This window comes from Mangifera indica, chromosome 19, assembly GCF_011075055.1.
Source record: "Mangifera indica cultivar Alphonso chromosome 19, CATAS_Mindica_2.1, whole genome shotgun sequence".
In the NCBI taxonomy this organism is placed as follows: Eukaryota; Viridiplantae; Streptophyta; class Magnoliopsida; order Sapindales; family Anacardiaceae; genus Mangifera; species Mangifera indica.
Window position 1 is genome coordinate 5,760,698 of NC_058155.1, and position 16,902 is coordinate 5,777,599.

The 16,902-nt window shown below is 31.2% G+C and overlaps 1 protein-coding gene across 1 annotated transcript; it reads left to right on the plus strand.

The window, feature by feature from the left end:
- The first annotated feature begins 1,280 nt into the window (after nt 1-1,280).
- LOC123202847 lies at nt 1,281-2,009 on the plus strand. The gene is made up of 2 exons (XM_044618997.1): nt 1,281-1,287; nt 1,618-2,009. Exons 1-2 carry the CDS (start codon nt 1,281-1,283, stop codon nt 2,007-2,009), a joined length of 399 nt encoding a protein of 132 aa, XP_044474932.1.
- The last annotated feature ends 14,893 nt before the right edge of the window (nt 2,010-16,902 follow it).

The following is a 16,902-nucleotide window of genomic DNA, read 5'->3' on the forward strand; positions in this document are numbered from 1 at the left end:
TATTTATAAGCAAAATTTGATAATTTAAATTGAAATACAAAACATTATATCTCTTGAAAATCTTCTATTTTCTAGTCAAAGTTAGAGTTTCGAGCCACAAATCACACCTTAAACTAATAAAAAACAATTTTCATCAACTAACAACCAATTCTAACTTCAAAATGTGACATTCATAGCAAAAGTTAAAAAATTAAATTAATGTGCAATACATCACCATCAATTTCAGAATAAACAATTAAATCACTTAGTAATAACCTTAGAACCCATTTTAAGCTCAATTTTGAAAAGATATTGAGTGAATTTTAGTAATTAAAAAAAAAAAAACAACAACAACAACAATGGATTGTAGTTCGAATGTAGGTAGGAGAGATTTTTGTTAGTACAAAATTTTTTATCTAGGTTAATAATGGTCAAACCTCCTTTATATATTGAGGCAATTTCGAGAAACTACATTTTCTTAACTATATTCATATAATCTTTTTAAAGTGTTGGTTAAAATCCTATCAATCCCCAAGGTTTACCCAAAAATAATTGTCTTTGAAATTCTAGTAATAATAATTGTAATAAAAATAATGGATCATATATACCTATAAAGCAATATCATGTGTACCTATTTTGAGTACATAATTGTATACACACAAATAAATATCGTCACATAATTAGATATTATTTTATCTTTAATTTAAAATCATTTAATCATGTGATGACACATATAAATATATATATTTATATACTCAAAATAGGTGCATATAATTTTACAATAAAACTATATGTACCATTTTTTGTACACAATTTGTGTACACAGATGAGGTGTTATCATGTGATTGAATATTTCTTTATCATATGATGACATATGTTTTAAAATCACCTAATTACATAATGACACATCACTGTGTATATGAATTGTATACCAAAAATGGGTACACATAGCATTGCTCATAATTTTATTGAAAGAAAAAATTCAAAATATTTGTTAAAATTTGAAAGCATTATGGTATCTTGTAAGCATTTTGTGGCATGCATTTTAATTCATTACTTGTTTGTTTGTCTCTTTTTGATATATAGTTATCAATAACAAATTTTTATCCATTAAAAATTAGCAAATTAAGGCAAATATTCTAAAAAATTTTCGTATGTTATTATTTTATAATGACTTTACATGGTAAGTCCAAAAAACCTTCTAAATACAACCCAAAACTTTATTTGCAGTTTGCTTTTCTAGGATTCTGCATTAAAGAGTCAATACATACTCCTTTGTTATTATTTCATAATGACACTATATGGCAGGTTCTCGAAACCTTTTAAACACAAGCCAAAATTTTGTCTACTTTTGTACTTCTTTGATCCATTTGCACTTTACGTGAAGCAACAACTAGCAATAAACCATGCATGCACCCAAAGCTTCAATGACCTTTCATCAGAATTCTCCTCCATTGATGATCATAACACAAGTATTTTCCATTTCTTTCCTCTTACTTCTTCGCTCTCCTTCGCCAGCTCTCGCCCTCCTGACATCAAGCACCCACAAACCATCTAGTTTAATCGATAGCGTTTGCAAAGAAGCGAACGAACTGGGCCATTGAAATTACAACGATTGTGTTGCCGCTCTTGTGTTAGATCCTAAAGCCTTGTCTGCAAAGAACAAGAAATTGTTGGCGAAGATCGAGCTAAACTTGGCTATATCTAATTCCACAAGCAGCCTAACATACATTGATGCAATGGCAAAGAAGGAAAAATCTTCACCCGCACTGAAATCGGCACTCGAGTACTGCGTTTCACAGTATCAATATACTGTGCAGTGTTTTAAAATGGCTTTGATGGATTTGGATGTTGATCCTGAGACTGCAAATTATGATGCGTTTGTTGCTAATGATGGTCAATATTACTGTGGAGAACAGCTGAATTCTAAAGGGTTTCATTCCCAAGTTGTGGATTCAATTAATACTGGAAATTATTATGTGATGCTGTATAGTCGCATTGGACAAATTATTACCAATAAGATGACCTGAATTCATTGATTTGTTTAATCTGTATTTGATGAGTAATGAAATAATTTTCCTGGAAATTTTGGTCTAGTTATATAATGCCAAGAATCCTTTCCTTTTAAATTCCAATAACAATTATTTGCATATATGAGGTTGTTACAACCACTATTCATTAAAAGAATTAACAAGGCTAATATTTTTAAGGAGGAAACTTATATCAATAAGTGATAAGAAAGATTTTTTTTGTCTTCAAAATCTTCTAATGACGAGAAACTGACATTTAATGACCAATTTTTTTCTTATAAAAGTTATAAATTTATTTATTTTTTACAAAAGTATAAATAATTGATCATTAAAATCATAAAGATAACTCTTATAATGATTGAATATTTATTCACTCTTTATTTTCCTCTTGTTAATGTTAGTTTTTTTGATAGTGCCTGTAGTTTAGTTTAAAAAATTAATAATTTTTTCTAACTTTGTTTTGAAAGCGTAACTTTTTTTCCTACTAGGGTTTTTTCTTTTGCTCATTCAACCATCCCTTATCTTTTAGAAAATTATAGTTACATCCCTATAGCTATATTCTCTCTTTCTAGTGATTGTCTTTCCTGCACTATAAAAACAACTAGCAATAGCAAGAGGAAAATAACGAGTGACTAAATATCTGGCTGTTATATGTACTATTTTTTTAATTTTAACAATAAATTATTTATACTCTTGTTAAAACTAAATAAATTTATAACTTTAATTAGTGCATATTCATCCAAACATGCAACAAGAAACCAAAGAATCAAAAACTATTTTTACTGTTTATTTTGCATATGCAGTTTTTTTGTTCATTCAATTTAACCAACCAAATCAACTCCAAATCCAATTGAATTCACATCATCATAATCACAACACAATGAACTTTCTTTCAAGCTATGGTAGCCCTCAAGATTCAATAGATAAAGTAGTCAAAATGTTAATCAAAGTCAGTGGCAGAAAACGTAATTATAGTATAACTTTCTGTCATAAGCAAAATTAACACACATACACACTCTAATTTGGATTTCTAAGGAAACATAAAATGTAACCAAGGCATAAAGGAAAGTTCCACCAAGAATGATTAGATAAAGAAAATGACATAAAAGCAAACAAAACTTTCTTCAAATTTTCATTTAAAATGCCAACCAACCAATTATAAATGAAGATCCACCCCTTTATATAAGAGACATGGATGACAATGATACAATATTTTCCACAAAAGTCAATTAAAAATGACATGAATTAAGCTAAACCATTCATTATAAATCCAGCCCATATATAGTAATTAACTAAAAACAAAAGTTAGTTTTTTTTCCTTAGCTTTAGGAATGATATTTCCTAACTAAACTAACCAAATTCCAATGTAACTAAAAACCAATTTTGGGCTCTTTGGGCTTCTCAAAATGGTGCTTGGATGTTTGGGCCATTGATGGACTTCCAAAGTCACACTTTTGGATCAATTAGAGCAAACTATTCACTTGGACCTTGGGTGCATATAATGAGATTATACCCAAAAGTGGTTTTGGGCCAAAATTGAAGATGCAATGATTCCTTTGGCTTGGGATTTGCTAGAACTTCATTTTTCTTGGCTTCAAAGGTTGTATGGAGACTTGAGGATGGCTTGGAACCCAAAAATGATAATGGAACCATGTATACATCATCCTTCTCGGGTTGAGAAGGAATTGCCCTCAAATCCTCAAGATGGTTATCCTCCACTTGCTGACCATTCATAAACAACCTCTATTTCTTAACTCTTTTTCCCTTAATAGCTTTATGAACTTGTTGTGGACTAAGAGACGTTAAAGGGATAGTCTTGCCATTGAATTTAAAGGAGTAAGTGTTCTTCTTGCCATCATGGTTCACTTCCTTATCAAATTGCCAAGGTCTTTCCAATAACAAGTGACAAGCATCCATAGAAATCATATCACACAAAATCTCATTATTATAACACTTCCCAATAGAGAAGAAAATAAGCACTTGCCTTACAACTTGTAGGCAGGTTCCATTCAACCATTATAGTTTGTATGGTTGAGAGTGTGGCATGGTGGATAACCCACATTTGTCTACTAAGGTGGATGAGGCCATATTTACATAGCTCCCACTATCAATAATTAAATAACACACTTTACCTTTAACAGTACACCTTAATTGAAAAATGTGGAGTTTTTGCTCTTCATGAGGAAGAGGCGTGGCATGCAAAGCTCTCCTAATAACTAGCAACTCTCTTTTATCAGCTCCTTGTAGAATTTCTTCTTCTTCCTTATTGGCTTCATCACTTTCATGGCTAGTGTAATACCCTCAGGTATGTTCCAGGGGCAATTATGTATTTTGACCCTGTTTTGAGATATTTCCTATTTTAAATATATATGTATGGGTGTGTTTATATATAAATACAAAAAGAAAAAGAAAAAGGGATAAAAAGAAAGAGATAAAGATGTATATAAAGAGAGAAAAGACAAAAAATAAAAAAATAAAGGAAGCTTAAAGGCTTTTCCATCATCTTCTAGTCCATTCTAGCAGCCACCATTTCTCATGCAATTTTCCTTTGTTTTGTGAAGATAAAGGAAGGAATTGAAGGGGTTTTGGAAGACAAAATAAGAAAAGGAAACAAGGAAGTACTTTGGAAGCCTTGGTAATAAAAAGATCTCCTTCCTTTCCCTTTAACTATGATTAGATATATATTTGATACATGTTACATGAATATGTTAGTGTGTTTTAGTGTTAATTTAAAGTGATTTCGGTGATAAAGGAAGCAAGACAAGGAAAAGAAAGCCAACTTGCCAAGATTGGCTTAAAACAAGGTAAGAGGTGTCATTCTTGATATATTGCATGTTTTTGGCTTTTGGTTCTTTGGATCTATATTATAAATGATGATTTTGAAGTTGAGGGATGTTGTTTTACCATTTGGGATATCTATGTGTGTGATTTTGTTGTTGGTAGAGAGTTGATTAATATTTACATTTTTGCCATTGATTTCATCCTATGTTTTGGTTGTCTTATTTGATGAATTATAGGTGCTATTATAGCTTGTTCGAAAGCTCTTTGAATCCAATTTTCAATGATATATAGCTTGTATGAATTAGAGACTGTTTGGACTGTTAAATTGCTTAAACAAAAAAGTTGTCTTACCAAATAAATAGTGAAGGCAGTTTTTTTGCTATTGATTTCATCCCACATTTTGGCTGTTTTATCTGATGAATCATAAACGCTATTATAGCTTGTTGGAAAGATCTTTGAATCCTCTTTCCAATTAGATATAACTTGTATGAATTAGAGATTATTTGGATTGTTAAATATTATATGAACCAAAAGGACTACTTTACTAAATAAACAGTGAAGATAGTTTTTGCCACTGATTTCATCTCATGTTTTGGCTACCTTATCTAATAAATTATGAGTGCTATTATAGATTGTGGGAAAGCTCTTTGAATTCTGTTTTCAATGATATATAGTTTGTATAAATTAGAGACAGTTTGGGTTGTTAAATTGTATGAAAAAAAAGGTTGTCCTACCAAATGAATAGTTCTGTGAAAAGTATTTCATAGTTTTTGGGAAAGAAAGAAAGAAAAGGAGAAAAAGGAAAGGAAGAAAGAAAGAAAGGAGAGATAAAGAAAAACAAGAAAAGGAATTTGGGGCTCAAGATTTAGGGGTCGTCCTAAGAGTATGGTCTAGTGAGTTATGAATAGATTTATATGGAAGCAATATTAGTAAGATATAAGACACGCATGCATGCTATGAACTATAAGGGGGCACTTTACATTACACTGCCCATAGTAAGGCACATCCGCAGTAGGACACCTCCGTAGTAGGACATAGACCCTTAGTAGAGTCTGTTCGCAATAGAGCATGCTTGTAGTAGAGCTTAATTCAGATTCAAAATGGTGTAGTAAGAGAAAGGAAGAGAGCTCGAGCTTAAAAAGGTGTCAAATCCCTATAGTCAGCTTTTAGAAAGTATCAAATAAACACCAAATAGAACAAAGTATGATCCAAATAGTAAAGAATAAACTAGATTATCCCCTTGATTTCTTATAGAGGTTATGATATGGGGTTGAGTCTCGAGAGGGAGTTAGAACAAGAAATAAGATAGTTTACTTAATTCTTTCCCCTTACTGAGTATTCTTATCTCTCACTTCCTTTTCTTTCATGATTGCAAGTACAAGTGATTATGGTAGCTACAAGGCAAGGTCAGGTCAGCGAAGATAGATCCGACTAGAGTAGGTTATCTCTGGTTTATATTACATGTATACAGTCATATGTTCTAGTTGACTTTTGGCCTTTTTGAGATGATTGTACAGTTGTATAGGATTACTCCATGTTTTCATATGCTTCTAGATGAGTTTTTATATGAGTTTATACATATTTTGTTTGCTTCCAGATTTTTAATTTTTTTTAGAATAATTTCTAAACACTTTTAGTGATGCTCTCATTTTAAAGTATTTCAAAAAAAAAAATAGATGCTCTAAATATTAATTCGTAACATTTCTCCTTCGGTAGGTAGTACTTTTTGGGGAAGGATGTTACAGTTAGAAACTTCACTTTCTTCTTCTTTTTGAAGGGACTGCTCAATAGCTTGTATCTCCATCAAGGATAAAAATCTTCTATTAGGGCATTCAACTTGGAAGTATCTATAGCCTTGGCATTTAAAACACTTTTTGTCGGAGAGGTTGGTCTTCACCATATTAGGCTTGTCCTTAGTTGGTTATACCTTTTTTTCTTTGCCTTTCTCTTTAGAAGAAGAATCAACAACATTTGTGTAGGATGGGAAACCTTTATAAAAGATAGTTCCCTTGGTAAAAGATGTGTTTTTGTTAAATAATGTCCCTTCGGAGAATGACTTGGAAACCATGGGCTTCATGGCCTTCTTTTGCTTCTTCACTTTAATAGCCAACTTACACACATCTTCAAAAATGCAATATGGTTGCAACTCCACCATATGAGCAATGTCTTGATTCAATCTTTCAATAAATCTTGCAATGGTTTGCTCCTTTATTGCTGACAGCTCACTCTTTATCAATAGCTTCTCAAATTCCCTTATATAATGCTCAACGCTATCACTTCCTTACTTGAGAGTGTGTAATTTGAGGTAAAGGTTTTGCTTATGATTGTTGGGAAGAAATCTCTTCTTCATAAGCTTTTTAAGTTTCTCCCAAGATCTAACTTTCTCTTTACCATCCCTTTCTATTTTTTTTAATTTTCCCACCACAAAGAAGCATAATCTTTAAATTTTAGGGTAGTTAGTTTGCACTTTTTCTCATCCAAATAGCCTTTATACTCAAAAACTCTTTCTATGGCATGCAACCAATCAATAAAGTCATTCGGATTCATACTACCTTCACATTTCAGAATTTCTATTTTTAATCCCTTATCATCATCCTTATTTCTCCTAGGTGCCCTCCCTTGTTCTTCTTCACTTGAGTCATCATGAAGCATCAATTCCTCTCTAGTATGTCTAGGAGGAAGAGGGGAAGGTCTAAAATATCTTCTTGGATGATGAGTTAGGTTGGGTGAGGTGGAGGAAGAGGTATTTGGCTTTATGTTGAAGTTTAGGGTTGTGATAAGGGTGTTCGGCTTTGTGTGAGGGTTAAGTCTCTCATCATTTCCATCATTTGCATCATTTGATTCATTTGGTCCCTAATGGCCTTAAGTTCTCCTTTCACCTCTTTTTTTAGTGTCATGTGGGCAAATTCCTGAGAATGAGAAGGTGAAGAGGATAAGGATGAGAATGAAGTTTTTTTATGGGACATTTTTTTGATAATGGCTAGTGGGTAAAGGCTAATAGTTATAAGTGTTTAAAGGTGGGGTGAGTATTGGTGAGTGTTTTAGGCTAAGGAATGAATGTTTTTAGGCAAATTAAGGTTCTATGAACAGTAACTTTTGACCGTGAACAGTAGCTCCGAGAAGAATATTATAATCAACAAATTACAAAACCAGCCTAGGCTTTGATACCAAATGATGCATATTCATCCAAACATGCAAGAAGAAACAAAGAATCAAAAACTGTTTTACTATTCATTTGGCATGTGCAGTTTTTTTGTTCATTCAATTTAGTCAACCAAATCAACTCCAAATCCTACCGAATTCATATCATCATAATCACAACACAATGAACTTTCTTTCAAGCTATGGTAGCCCTCAAGATTTAATAGATAAAATAGTCAAAATGTTGATCAAAGTCAGCAAAAAGCGTAATTATTGTACAACTCTCTGTTATAAGCAAAATTAACACACATATACACTCTAATTTGGATTTCTAAGGAAACGTGAAATGTAACCAAGGCATAAAAGAAAGTTCCACAACCTTGGGGTCTTCCACCAAGAATGATTGGATAAAGTAAATGAGATAAAAGCCAACAAAACTTTCTTCAAATTTTCTTTCAAAATGCCAACTAACGAATTACTAATGAAAATCTAACCCTTTATATAAGAGGCATGGATGGCAATGATACAATATTTCCCGCAAAAGTCAACTCAAAATGATATGAATTAAGCTAAGTCATTCATTCTAAACCAAACCCATATATAGTAATTAACTAAAGATAAAAGTTAGTTATTTTTTCCTTAACTTTAGGAATTATGTTTCCTAACTAAAACAACCAAATTCTAATTTATTTTCAATGTAACTAAAAACCAATTTTGGGCTCTTTGGGCTTCTCAAAATGGTGTTTGGACGTTTGGGCCATTGATGGACTTCCAAAGTCACACTTTTGGATCAATTAGAGCAAGCTATTCACTTGGGCGTTGGGTGCATGTAATGAAACTATACCCAAAGTGGTTTTGGGCCAAAATTGAAGGTGCAATGCTTCTTTTAGATTGGAATTTGCTAGAACTTCATTTTTCTTGTTTTCAAAGGCTGCATGGAGACTTGAGGATGTCTTGGAACCTAAAAATGACAATGAAGTTATGTATACATCATTAATAAGAGAAAAATGATTGTTAAAAGTCTATTTGTTGTCATTAACAATTGTTGTTAAATGATTATTCGTTTTAACGAGAGTATAAATAATTGATTGCTAAAATCATGAAAATAGAACTTATAATGATCGGATATGTATCTACTTGTTATTTTTCACTCACTAATGTAATTTTTTTTTGTAGTGACTGGTTCAACATGGAATTAAAAAGTATAAATAGGTGGGACATTTTCAACAAAACTTTAGAGATGTTGTTCTCGTTTAGGCAAATTTCAAAATGAACATAAAATTTTAAATAAATATAATATATAAAATTTTTATTAAATTTTAAAAAATTAGACCCAACCCATCTCAAAAAGCTTGGCCTCTAAGGCTGGAGAGAGTCTAGTTTGTGTTGTGGGCTTGATCTCCAAGTGGGCCGACTCAACCCACCTAGGCATAGCCCAGTCCCTAGTCACAATGGGCCATGAGAGCCAGCACGACCCACTGTCATGGCCAATTGTGATTAGCCCCATTGCCAATTTGAAAGTCTTACAATATATTATAACCATTTTGTGACATGTGTTATAATTCATCTATAATGCTATGTGTACATTTTTTTGATACATAAATAATTTATCATCATATGATTAAGTGTTATTTTATCTTTAATTTAAAATTATTTAATCACATAATAACATACCATCTACGTACAAAAAATACATACGTATAGTTTTATTAATAATAATTCATTTATATTTGAAATTTGTTTGTTTGTCTTCTTTTTAAAATATAGTTATCAATCATAAATTTGTATCCATTAAAAGAGAATCCAGATTAGGAGAAGTTATTTTGGTAATTAAATATTAGCAAATTATGGCAATTTTTTAAAATATATTTTCCTTTATTATTATTTTATATTGACATCATAAAGTAAGTTATCAAAACCTTCTAAATACAACCCAAATATCTATTTAATTCTATATATTCTTGGATTCTGCATTAAAGAGTCAAGACATCTAATTTTTATTTTTACGTAACGACATTATGTAGCCCTACATCCATTAGCCCTTTAACTCAAGCAACAACTAGCAATTAACCATGAATGCACCCAGAACTTCAATGACTTTTCATCAGAATTATCCTCTATTGATGATCATAACACAAATATTTTCCATTTCTTTCATCAGAATTATCCTCTATTGATGAACTCAAGCTACATTGATGCGATGGCAAAGAAGGAAAGATCTTCACCAAGACTGAAATTGGCGCTTGTGGTGAAGATCTTCACCATCACTGTAGTTACAACAATTGTGTAGCCGCTCTCGCATTAGATCCTAAAGCCTTGTCTGCAACAAACGTGGAATTGTAGGCACAGATCGCGCTAAACTTAGCTGTATCTAATACCACAAGCAGCTTAACATACATCGATGCGATGGCAAAGAAGGAAAGATCTTCACCAAGACTGAAATTGGCGCTTGAGTACTGCGTTTCAGAGTATGAATATACTGTGAATGCATTCAAAGCTTCTTTGGGCGACTTGGAGGCAGATCCTTTGTACGCAAATTATGATGCTCTAGTTGCTTATGATGGTGCATATAACTGTGCAGACAAGCTGAAATCTGAAGGGTTTCAATCTCAAGATGTGGATTCAATTAGGACTAGAAATAATTATGTGAAGATTTATAGCGACATTGGAGGTACTATTACCAATAAGATGATCTGAATTCATTGATTTGTTTAATCCGTATTTGATGAATAATGAACTTATTTTCTTGGAAAGGTTGGTTTGATTATGTAATGCCAAAAATCCTTTGCTGTTTGATTCTAAAAAGTATTGTTTCTGTACTGGAGGTTGCTATAACGATTATTCAATCATGGACTAAACACTTCATGGTTGAATGGTTGTATTATCAACGTCCCTTACAGGAAACAAATTTTCAAATTGTTTATTAGAATGCAGAATGTGGATAATTTAATTTTATTAATTTGGTATATAAATGAATAATTCCATATATATATATATATATATATATATAGTGAAAAAGCCCTTCGCTACTCATGTTCGTCAACACATCATTTCATAGCCATCACTCAATCTTATCTCTTAAAAAAAGGACAAAATAGGAAAATTTGAATGACAAACACGCAATACGTAAAAATATAATATATACTACTGTAAATTTTTATTTTGTCCTTAGAGTCGATTCACACTAAACTAATCATTAAGAGTAAATTGTTTGCTATTTTTCACTTACTAATACAAGTTTTTTTTTAACACGGAAAAAAAAGTATTTGTAGTACAAACACATTATTTTAAACCTCAGAAGATCAAATTCCGAATGTTTATGAAAATTTGAAAGCATTCTAGGATTGTAATGTTGAAGAAATTATGGAATTCTTTGAATAAGTTCCTTAGCTCTTTGCCATTTTGCCCAAGAAACGTTTGTGAATTGTGATTAGACCCACTGCTGGCATCTAGTGAGCATTTTGTGGCATGCATTTTAATTCATATATATTTCAGAGTTGTTTGTTTGTCTTTTTTGCAATATATAAGGGATTTTTGGATTTAAGCTGAGTTTATTGATAGTGGGTGGAATTAGTTGTTAAAGTGTTTTTTTCTAATGTGAAAATTTTACAAATCTCCTGGTTGCAACGTATCTTAAACAAAGAAAGAATTGAAACAATTTTAATTTCGAAAATAACATTCTGTAATAATATTTCAATACAAAAGGAGATATGTAAGTACATGACTTTGACCAAAAAAGTGTTTAGTTCTGTTTATCCAAAAAATATTCAAAAGATTATATAAAAAATAGGCCAAAAGACTATTTCCCACCCAAACTATGCTGAATTTTCAAAGTTTCCCCCATTAACTATGAAAATACCGTTTAACCACCCATGGCCGGTTAAATTTAACAAAACCTTAACGCCTGAAAATTTTATCTCTTTTTACCCCCCTAAATTTTAAAAGCTAAAAGTTTCCCCTAATCTAAGTTTTAAAAAATGGTAGTTTCACTCTAGGGTTTTGTTTTGAAATCTCCAACGACATCTCTAGCTCCATTGTCAATAGCCTCTCCCTCCCGAAGCATCATTTCGTTCCAATGATCTTTTTCCTCTCATTTGAACGCTCGATCGACATTAGAGAAGCCTAGGGAAACAAAGAACTTTGTCAGGGAAGACGAAGAACTTTGTCTTCGTCTGGGAAGACAAAGTCGAAGTTCTTCGTCTCCCAAGGTTTTTCTAACGCCGATTGAGCGTCCAAATGGGAGGAAAGAGATCGTTGAAAGGAGAAGATGCTTTGGGAGAGAGAGGCCGTTGGAGATGTCATCGGAGATTTCAAAACGAAACCCTAGGTTGAAACTGCCATTTTTTAAAACTTAGGCTGAGGGAAAATTTTAGTTTTTAAAGTTTACCGGGGCAAAAATAGTTTATATTTTAGTTTATTTTTAACATTATAGAAAAAATGATGATTTTACCCTTATCACCGTTAATTTTAACTGTTCATAGGTGGATAAATGGTATTTCTATAGTTAATGGGGGGAACTTTGAGAATTTAGCATAGTTTAGGTGGGAAATAGTCATTTGGCCTAAAAAATATGTGTTATTATACATATATATTATTATGTAACAAAATATAACAATGTTTATATATGATACTAATGTTTTAAAACTCAGATTAAACAGATCAATTTGACTAAATCAATAACAAATCAAACTTGGGACATGGCTAAAACTTTTTGTAGCCGTCAAATTAAATTAACTTGAGGTTAATCATATGAATTGTGATTTAGTCATTAAATCAAATTATCTAAGCGTCATGTTGACATTAGTATAGCTAAAACTTATTTTCAAATATTAATTATATTATATTGACATTATTGATATATCTGGTTGGCCGATTCAATCAACTTAGAGACCAACCCTTTACTTGGGTCAAAACCCAATTTGAGTCTAAAAACATTGTATGATATATTAGTGGAGACAAAATTTGAGATAAATAGTAATTTACTTTACATCTGAAGGTCATATTATATATGGTTAGAAAAAACAACAAAGAATACAAAAAATTTAGGTTTTGGATTCAACAATGGCCTTGACCAAAGGGGAAGCCCAATGCCTAATTAAGCATACAATTATTTTCCATTAAAATTTACCATAAAAGTTCAGTACGTGATCAAATAAATATTAATAAATTACTATAGATGGACATAACATTGTTATAAGGTTCTGTTTTGTCGACTTTAAATTCACTATTTCATTTTCTCTTAACCTCAGTAAGATCAAAATTCATCTCTAAATTCTTGCAGATTTTGCCCTTTGTAATAATCAATAACAAGCATGAATTCATTCAACAAGCTTAGCTTGTTCATGATTCTGCTACTTCCATACATGATTATGTGTGATGTTGTTTTTTTCCATTGACCTAGCAGAACTTTAAGTGTCCTTAATGGTTTGGAAACTACTAGTGAGAACATTACCGCAGATTGCAAACTCGTTTCTGGGGTGCGCCATCCATCGCTCATTCATAACATTATTGCTAAAGGTGAGACAATGAATTATCATTTTCGAGATGGGTTTTATCCACCAACTAAGTTGTATTGTAGTTTTCTATTTTCTAGTCAGAACCATAACGTCAAGATATTCAACTCGAACATAGGTGACTGCAGACAATGCAAATGGAATTTTACTTCACAATATAATCTTGCTTGTATGATTCCAGTGGTTGGTAATCATACTTGTCTTCCATGGTCCCAATAATGTCATGTAGTTTTTTTTGTTTACTAAATCCTCTTGTTCTGGCAAGGTCGTATTAAATAAAATGCATACGTATCGAATTGAGCTTTGTATTTGTGCATTGTTTATCTTTTACCTTTTTACTTTTAAAGAAAGTTTGATAAACTGAATAAAATGGTAATATTGCCCTTGTTTGACATAGTCTTGGTTTTAAGTTGATGGAGATAAATCATGCACATTCATTCTCTTAATTTGCCATATTATTATTTGCTTTATTAATCTCATACATAATCTCTTATCCATTTTCTATAATCATTATGTTGATGCAACACATAATGTAAGATATATGTGTCTTAAAGTTTTTTACTACACATCAATCTGTAATTTTCCCTAAAATTGGCATTTGAGTCTTTTCTTGATCAAGATATGTTTAACTCTTAAGCACATAAACTCAAGGTTATTCAATCGATTGAATTCTATTTGACTGTTCATCTGTTTTAACCCTAAGATAGAGAAAGGTTGTTGTACACTTGAGTATTTCTCTATCTTAATCCTTTTTTTGTTGATTTTGTTGTATAGATCCAAGTGTCCTTTGAACATACATTCATTAGGTCTCCAACATCTATGATGCATAAAATAAGTTTTAAATACAACGTACCAAAACAACACATTTATCACACAAACTATGTACATAACCAATCAAATTTGATCAAACTTCCCACATCCATCTTATAACTCATTACAGACTTTAACCTCTTAACTTATATAATTGTTCATGATCAATTTAAATAGATAAAATCACCAAAAATACTATAACATTCAACATAATGGATTAATTAATTCTTTATATCCATATATGCATAAACATTCACATAAATCCATATACTCTTTTTTGTTTTGGTAATTTTCTTTTTTTGGAAATTAACCATCTACTCTTTCCTAGTTTACCAAACCATGAAATATCATCCAGGGATCATATCAACACTACATTTTACAAAAATAGAAATCAAGTAATCCTACTTACTTGGACTTCAATAACTAGATAATTCATTACTGATAAAGTCTTCTCTTCTTTAATTAGCTAATAGCCAAAAATCCTTTTCTACTTGTTGAAAGAAGCACATCAGATTTCTCTCTTCTCACTTAGCAAGAAAACTAGATAAGAGGAACTTGAAGATTTATGGGATAACGATCTCAAAATCCCCAATATACCTTTTATAAACTCTCATGAGATAACTGATTGCATAAGTGTGCATATTAAGCATGCATGGTCATGCGATGAATCAAATGAATAGACATGCATCATTCATGTGCAAACGTTCACTTACTTAAAATTTCAAAATAAACATATATTCATACTCTTAACGTATGTTTCAAGTACAAATATCCAGACATACATGTAAAAAGATCATCTTGCCCTTGAGATATACCTGAGAGTGTTAATTGTAGCCTTCCCATGATCAATTCCATGATTACTTTGATATATGCCCAACATTCCTACTTCAAAAGTTATATTCGATCTTGTACAAGTTTATAGATACATTAAACCTCCAAAGGCATTAGGAATTGATTCCATTTATTTTTTATTTTGATTCTAGTTCATTTTTTGGGCATTGCATGAGATTGAATTTATCACCTTTCTTTATGGATGCCACCACGGTTGAACATTTACTCATTGAAAATTTCGTGAATTGTAGTTATACATACTTTCAAAAGTAGACTTATAATTTCTTATGATATTTTTCTAAATATTTCTATTTCGATAACATAAAAAGCTTGTCTCATATCTTTCATCTCAAAATTTTTTGAGAGAAAATCTGTTGTCTTATGTAATATGCAAATCCATTTGTTTCAACGAGTCTTCAACCAAGAAAGACTTGAAACAAATTTTAATTTGAAAATAACATTTTATAATATATTTCATTGCATAAGAAAATATATAAATATAAGATTTTGAGCATAATCTTATTTTATTATATTATAAATAACGTGTCACCGTATGTATGTCATCTTTTAAACAAAATATAATAGCTTTCATAAGTGATATATCATTTCGGCAGGTATATTTGAGATGGATGGTATTACTCTTGTTTTTAATTATATATATATAAGGGTCACAGATAGTTACATATCATTTGAGATATGAATTTTTCATATGTTTTTTAGGATGAGTAGTATTATTCAAAATATATTATAGATATTTAGAAAGATAACAAAGAATACTAAACATTTGAAAATTTTGCCAGAAATGTTAAAATTTATTAATGGTAAATTATTAATGGCAAATGACTATGTTCCTCTCAAGGTTTAATGAAATGACAATTCCCACCATTTAAGTTTGAAAAAGCTATTTTCCACCCATTTGTCAAAATCATCCATTAGTTTTAATTGTCAAAAAGGTATTGTGTCATATTGTCCAAATATTATAATAGTATTAATATTAAAGTTGACAATTTTAATACAACTTGTTAACCTAACTTGACATAATATGAAAAACATCATATTAAGATTGAGTTTTTTTTACACGAGTGTGAATTCGGGTCAACCTGACAAGACTCAAAACAAAATAAAGTTATCTTAGGGTTGGCACAAAAATAATTTGAATTAAGTTGAACTAACCTGAATGCTTAGGAAATGCTGACTGTAGTCCAAATCATCTCTAGTATACATATATAAAAACTTTTGCATAATCCTTTAAAACACATGATTAACAAACTGAATCCCATCACCATCATATTTGAAATACATAACATTCATTAAGCAACAAAAACAAGGATTAATTTAATAATCCTTGATTCCCATCAAATCCTCTATCAACTAATGGCAACAGGTAAATCCTTTAGTCCACAACAGTCACATATCCATATAAGGGGTTGAGAGAATCCTACTTATCTGATAATTCTACTACAAAAAAATAAATTTTCATGATTGATAATTTTGGCAAACTAACCCACAAAAAAGTCCATAAAGGCATGACCCACCATGTTGGCCATGCCTTGAGCTTTCAAATGTCATGGGTTGAAACAACTCTCTAAGGTTTGCATTTCTTTGAACCATGGCCTAACACGGCCCATGGCACAATAGGTCGTGCCAATTTTGACACAACCTCTTGATAGGTCTAATAATGCTCCCTGACATTCCATCCACCATACACTAGTACTTGTTACCATCATAACTTATGATGTATCACTAGCTTATTCAACTTTGATAGTACATCCATTACCCACATACTTGGTAGCCGTATATGGAAACTTGTGTGTAAC